The sequence below is a fragment of the Lycium ferocissimum genome, chromosome 8, assembly GCF_029784015.1.
Source record: "Lycium ferocissimum isolate CSIRO_LF1 chromosome 8, AGI_CSIRO_Lferr_CH_V1, whole genome shotgun sequence".
Classification (NCBI taxonomy): domain Eukaryota; kingdom Viridiplantae; phylum Streptophyta; class Magnoliopsida; order Solanales; family Solanaceae; genus Lycium; species Lycium ferocissimum.
The window spans coordinates 55708098-55715409 of record NC_081349.1 but is presented as its reverse complement, the minus strand read 5'-3'; the positions used below and the strand labels follow the sequence as shown (position 1 = coordinate 55715409).

General features: G+C 36.6%; 1 protein-coding gene across 1 annotated transcript; it reads right to left on the bottom strand.

Annotated features, from left to right (window-relative positions):
• Positions 1 to 1074: 1074 nt before the first annotated feature.
• Positions 1075 to 3488, bottom strand: LOC132066496 (protein TIFY 10a-like). The gene is made up of 4 exons (XM_059459801.1): positions 3436 to 3488; positions 1466 to 1685; positions 1295 to 1389; positions 1075 to 1189 (listed from the first exon to the last, which is right to left on the bottom strand). Exons 1-4 carry the CDS (start codon positions 3486 to 3488, stop codon positions 1075 to 1077), a joined length of 483 nt encoding a protein of 160 aa, XP_059315784.1.
• Between the last annotated feature and the right edge of the window lie 3824 nt (positions 3489 to 7312).

Below are 7312 nucleotides of genomic sequence, written 5' to 3'. Positions count from 1 at the left end.
ATGGCGGAAGAAGAAGAAGAAGAAGAAGAAGAAGAAGAAGAAGAAGAAGAAGAAGAAGAAGAAGAAGAAGAAGAAGAAAGCAAAACAATGGAATGGGTTATGAAGTGATTCCCAGTGCTACACGAATGAAATCCAGTCAAAAAATTGCACAATCAGGTGGTCTTGTTTTTTTCTTTCTTGAGCAAAATCCAGTCAAGACGAAGAAGAAGAAGAAGAAGAAGAAGAAACGAGCAGCAAAATAAGAAGAAGAAGCAGCAAGAAGAAAAAGAAACGAAGCAAAAAAGAAGAGCCAAAAATGGTGGAAACTACAAGCAAAGCGTAGAAAATTTGGCGCATTTTTTTTGGCTCTGTAGGGTTTATATGGGTTGGGTCAAAGTGTTAAAAATAAAACTTGGGGGCAAAGTGTAAAAAATAAAGCTTGGGGTCAAAGTGTTAAAAATATAACTTTGGGGCAAGTCAAAACTCCCTAATCACTAATCCAAAGTTTATCATCCCTACTGAATTAAAAAAACTAGAGTTACCCCAACTCAATTTTAAAACCTATTTGTCACCTATAATTAAAAGCCCCTGGTTTCTTGACCTTCCTTATAGGACACGTATCATCAACTTATAATAATTTTAAGTTGGCAGTTCATTAATGCACTTGTCTCAAGGAGACCAAGTAAGTCGGTCATACTAAGAAATATTAATACAAGAGTAGTAATATATGTATAATTTCTTTACCAAAATTCATCAATTGCAAAAATATTTGAACTTTAGATAAGAATCGGATACCTATAAGGTAATAGACAACCATATATTCGTAATATTTATTAATTACAAAAATTAGATATTATAAGTTGCTTGAATAAAATTTGAACCCAATATAAAACTAAAACCATACTTTATCAATTACTGGTAAAAAAGCTAATTTGGTGCACAAAACATCCCAAGTTAGTTTGATTCAGGAAAAGGCTACACACTAAAGGTGTGATGTAGACAACTTACCTAATGTAAGTGTTAGTGGTTGCTTCCAATTGCTGGTAGTATCTAAAAAGCATATGTCTACTAAGAAATCAAAGCAAAAAAACATAGTTAGTTATCAGATTTCAATTGACCTAATCCAAGCCATGTGTTGCTTTCTTCTAGCTTGGAAGGAGCTTTCTGATTATATTGGCCTCTTATCGGGTATGGTGCATTTGCAGTCAGCCTGTAAAATACAACATTAGTTTCTAATAAGCAAGAAAAAAACTTCTCTCAATTTCAAGAAAAACAATCAATCAGTAAGTCTTCTTTAATTTTTTCAAAAGTCTACCTATCTTTTCTTTTGCCCAAAAACCTTGTAAGGGAAGCCTTTCTTGCAATTGGTAAATCAACAGGGCAATAGTATTCATGTGTCTTCAACAATGACTACATAGAGAAATTAGAAAGGCCCAAACGAGAAAAATGACAAAGAATTACCATAAACAATGGGTTGGAAAGGAACTTGACTCTGAGAGCATTCTTGAATCAAAGTGTTTTTGAAAATTTGAGAGGCAGATTCAATTGGTTTTGGAGGGAATATAGCATAAGAAACGTTGTTGCTATTGCTTTTCTTGCTAGCCAAAATCATGATTTCCTTCACCTTATCTGCAGGAAACTCATTGAATACTATAACTTTACCTGCATAGAATATGGTCATTTGCGCCTTCTCCAATTTAGCCACACTATAGAAGAAGGAAAAAAAAGTATATCATATTAGCATTGTATCTTTTTTGGACATGTGCACACGTATATAACAAATATAGGGTCGCACTTACTATCGACTCGAGTTACATATATATTGAAAAAAGTAACTATAATTAAAGTGATACCACTAAATTCTAACCTGTTGTTGTAAAGGAATTAAACTGTTATGCCATTGTGTCTTAGTTATTGTACTGTGTAAATAGCTCGTAACTAGCTGATCATGTATTAGCTTAACTATGGCAATTATATACTGTGTAGTCAGTTAACTAGATAATGTAGTTAGTAAGTTAATGATTTGTTTGCTACTCAACTTAACTAGTTAGCTTGTAGTAAGTTAATTAGTTTGTTTGTTACTCAACTTAACTAGTTAGCTTTCTTTGTACAAATTAGTTTTGTGGCTCATAATAGAAACTCCACTCAAGTTGAGATCCCCTTAATTTTGATGATTAACAACTAATTACAAAAGATCGGGTCTTAGCAGGCCTCTTGGAGGATCTGGGTATTTTTTTAACAACTAGGTTGCAGAAGTATTACGCAGACATTAAAGCCAGGTCCTTAGCAGATAATTGAAGACGACTGCTGATTAGAAGTTGCAAAGCAGATTCCAAGTGCAAGAAAGATTTCTTGAGGAATTGGATTTATGGTATACACATGTGGAACAACAAATACAAGTTCAGCATGTAAATATTGCTACACTGTCATATATGGAAGACCTTTGCAAATAGGAGTAAAGCATGTGAAGGTCAAAACCAACTAAGGAAACTAAGTCCAAGTAGGATTGGATTCCTTAACTAAATTTCTTTAGGATATGGGGATCGAGAACAAGGAAAATTCGATCATTTCTATTCCTATATAAAGCACCACATTGATGCAATTTAATCTTATGTTATTCCAACAGATTGAGAATTATTCTTGACAAATAGCAGTTATTATGAGGAGTGCTTTGAGAGATTCAAAGTCCAATGAGAGAATCCGTTTTTGAAGAAGTTGTTGCTTAGTTCTTGAGTTATTAGTTTTGAGTCTTGCAATCTTGAATTTAAAGCTATTTGCTTTCTTAGAAGTTTTGTAATAGGTGACCAATTATTAGAGAATTTGTTTTATCTTTTGAGACTAGGGGATTAGTCTTAAAAGCGGTACCTACACTTAGGTGAATTGTTGGGTGAAAGGTGCAAAGTTTGTAGTCCCTTTGGTTATTGGATTGTAACCTTAAGAATGCTCTATTTTAGTGAAGTTGTTGGGGCAAATCCTACTGAGGCAGGTCTTGATTTTTAACTCTCTTGAGTAAGGAGTTTTTCCCAGTAAAATTCCTCGTGTTCTTATATTACGAAATTTACTTCTCATTAGGTGGTACTCAAAATAACAACAAGTATTATAGCAAGTTCTTTCAAATAAGGTCCTTGAAATTATCTAAGATGGCTGTACCACTAAGAATTCAAGAAGGACAACCAACCACAAGGCCACCATCCTTCAATGAAAAATACTATGGATGGTGGAAATCAAAGATGTAGGATTTCATTGTAGGAGCAGACTTATAGCTTTAGGACATCATCATGAATTATCTAGAGGTTCCCATGGCCAAAGACGAAAAAGGGAGAGAAACTGGTCATAAGTCTAGGCTTAATTTAATGACGAAGACATCAAGGCTATTCAAAAGAATGACAGGGCTAAGAATATCTCTATTTGTGGCATTGGACCCGACGAGTACAGCCGAATCTCAACTTCTAATACTGCCAAACAAATATGGGATACACCGCAGAAAGCTCAGAAAAGGTACCAGTCATGTTAAGAAATGAATGATCGACTTGCTACACAGGCAATATGAACTCATCAAGATGAACTAGGGGGAAATTATCCTAGAGATTTTCAATAGCTTTATTGACACTACTAACGAACTAAACTCCGTTGGAGATGTCATCCCTCAAAGAAATGTATTAGAAAACTACTAGATATCATGTCTAAGTCTTGAAAAAGCAAGGTAAATGCAATAATGGAAGCAAGGGACCTGTAAACTCTGACTATAGGTGGCTCATAGGAAACTTAAAGACCTATAAGATGAAAAAGCTTCAAAATTGAAAAACTGTTGTACCTCTCAAGGATGTGAACCTAGTTCGCAAGGCCACTCAGAATCAAGAATTTTCTGAAGATGAAGTGATACTGCTGACTCGTAGATTTCGACATATGACTAGGAAATGCGATTTTTTTAATGAAGATAGTATCTCTAAATCTAGAACACCTGAAAGGGGTAATACTGAAGTGTGCCACAGGTGTGGTAGCTCTGATCATTTTATTAATAGTGTCCAGTAAGAAAAATTGAGTGAAAAAAAATAATTCTGACCAAGGAAGTATGGACTAGGTTCCTCGAAATAGATTATCCAATAAACAGGCAGATCAAGTCGCGAAGAAAGCACTAGCTGCAGTGAAAAATTCATCAAGTGATGAAGCTGATGATGAAGAAGAGGATGATAGTTATTAATGGCCACAGAGAAATCTGACTCGGAGGAAATCCTTGCACTGATTGGCAATTTTGACAGAAGTTGAAGTAATGATTCTAAGGTAAATTTCACTGAAATTAAAGATGCTATTCATACGGATTCTAAGAAGAAACTAATATGTGTATCTCACATAGTAATTGATGCTTTTAAAAGTTTCCATGCTGAAAAGGATAAATTGATGAATGCATAATGTAACGACCCGTTTGGTAGTTATTGCATTTTCGCTCTTTTTCGGCCCTTTTGTGAACTTGGTTAGCACACTGTTTACTCGAGGGGACCGTTGACACGCTTCCCGAGTGTTTAAAACTTGATTTGGGTGACTTTTGAGAACTCTAGGCTTTAAGCGAAAAAGAGTTGACTCACGATCATTGACTTTTGGGTAAACGGACCTTTTTTAGAAATCCGTCAATTCTGAGAGGTCCGGATGGTCATTTAGAACTTGTCTGCATATCTGGTTTGGTTCCCAATGCACTCAGATGCATTTTGGGACTTGGGTTGAGAAATTAGAATTGGGGTATTGGGTGTTGATTGGAACAACGAGACCTCCGTTGGGAATTTCGAGGCCATGAGTGCGTTCGTAGCGTGTTTTTATGTGTGGCTGTGTATATGGTTTGTGAGCAGATGGCCTCGGGTGTTAGTTAAAATTTCAGGTTGAGTTGCAAAAATTGGAATGGTTTTTTGGTGTCTGGTGCCCACTTTGGCGGCACCGGCACCGCGCGTAAACTTGTTCTTAGGCGGTCACCACATTTGGTCTTAGTCGAAGCACCTTCATGCCATTTAGGCGGGATGGACATGCTACCAGCGGTCAAATGGCCACTGGGCGGCACCGCTGAAGCGATCTGAGTGACCGCGAAAGCGGTGATGGGGCAGTGACTGGGATATTTAATGATATAAAACCCAAGTCTTTTCATTCATTGTTATTCCGGAAGTGGCTCATATTGGGAGCAATTTTAGAGGATCCTTGGTGGTAAGTCCTTCTAATCTCTTTGCTATTCCATTATTCTTAATCATCTTAGAATCCCTTCTCTTATTAGTTCATTAAGAAATGGAAGATAAAAGTGGGTTTAATGGATATTCTATCTAGGCTTCTAAATGATGAAATTGATTGGGTTTATGCTAGATTATTATGTATCTAAGGTTGTTAATCATATATCTCCCATTATTAGTGTTGAATTCTTGAATCTAAAAGTCGGGGTTTATACCCAAAATTGGGAGTTTTGCTTGAATTTCGAAATTGGGTGAATCCTTGAGTTAATTTAGCAATTAGTTGATGGGTTTTGATCACCTAGCGTTTAATTTGATATTTTACCCCCGAATTTTTCATTTTGACCTTGTGGGTCCCGTTTTCCCAAATTCTAGGGTTGGGGTTTGACCAAAATTGAATGATAGCAATATAGGTATCGATCTTCATGATTTCTAATCTAGATTTCGAATATGCCTAGACTTTCCTAGTCTTGAGGCTCAGCGGAAGGGGAAAGCGAAGGAGTGATTGTTTGTGCTTTGCTGTTCGGCCTGCCAGGTAGGTTACGATTTACCCCTGTGGTGAGACTTCGACTAGGAAGCGTATATTTAAATGATATTGTCGGAGATTTCATGTAAACCTTCGGGTATGAAGTTAGGTTGGATGTTGCCTTAGGGTTTGGTATTGCTTGTGACTTGTTTGATCGGGCTTGTGGCCTATAGACTCCATATGATCTTATTTTGTACGTTGTGGATAAATTGGTGGATTGTTTGTGAATTGAGAATCAATTGGAGGGATGAAATTACTTGATATTGATTTACGGTACTTAGTGTAAGCCTTCTTATTATTCTAGTAAACTCTGGATATTTAGCTCTTATTGCCATGGAAATTAGAGATTAATTATGATTACTGTGTGGATCAACTTTTGATTGATTGTGCGGCATGCTACCCCGTTGTGATGATTTACTTGCTGTGTGATTTACTTGTTGGCACGTCGCCAAGTTGAGATAGATATTGGTACTTAGTGTATGCCTCGTTATTGATATAGCCAATTTGGGATAGTTAACTCTTATTGTTATGGAAAATGGAGATTCATTATGATTATTGTGTGGATCACTTTTTGATGATATTAGTGCGCTATGTGTGGCACAACTTGAACTTGATATTATTCATTTTTTGTACTAGCATCGTTCCATATTCATTTCATATCATCTTATTGTGCTGTGTGACAGACACTATTGATGGAAACGAAAAGGAACATTGATGATTATAGAACATGATAAGTCACCTCTGAGCTATATACGAAGGGGCTGATAATGGAACATAGTAAGTCACCTCTGAGTTGTGTATGGAGGGGCTGATTTGGAACACCGATACTGCGATACTGACTGATAATTGAGTCCTCTGAGCTGTGTGCGGAGTAATGGTGCTTGGACTTCGCGAGTCCCCCATTGATATGAGCTACTTGTTGATTGTCTTGATGGGACTTAGTTTTCGGTATATTTGAATATTTATTTCACTTGGGGCTAGTTGTTACATCAAGGCTTGATTATGTGAGTTGATTTCTTGGAAGCTTGACTTGTACTCTATGGCTTGCTTATTTTCTCTTACTTTATTGTCTTTATATATGTCAACTAGTCTTAGTCGACCTATGATACCTATTAAAAGGACTTTTTTTTGCGCATTTTTTATGGATGCGAGTGTTTGGTTCCACTTTTTTCACTGGTGAACACGATTGGCGAGGCTCCTGTAGAGTCATTCCAGGGTGAGCACGATGAAGGCCGCTACGCGGATGTTCTTTCCCTTACTTACTTGTCTTACTCTTATTTCGAGACAGTTGCATTATGAGACTTTATCATCTTTCAGACTTGTAGTATTTAGTTAGTGCTCTTGTATGAATTAGACCGGATCTATGGGCCGTATTTATTTATTTCCGCACTTTATCTTATATGGATTATTTGAGACTTATTCTATATTTATTTCTTTCGCCTTTATTAAAATCGGTTATATTAGGATAAGGGTTCTCTATCGCGGTGGAAATGATAGGTGACCGCACGACCTAGTAAAATGGATCATGATAAGTTGGTATCGAGCCACAGGTTACTCGGTCTATAATACAAGAGCGTGTCTAGTAGAGTCTTGTGGATCGGTA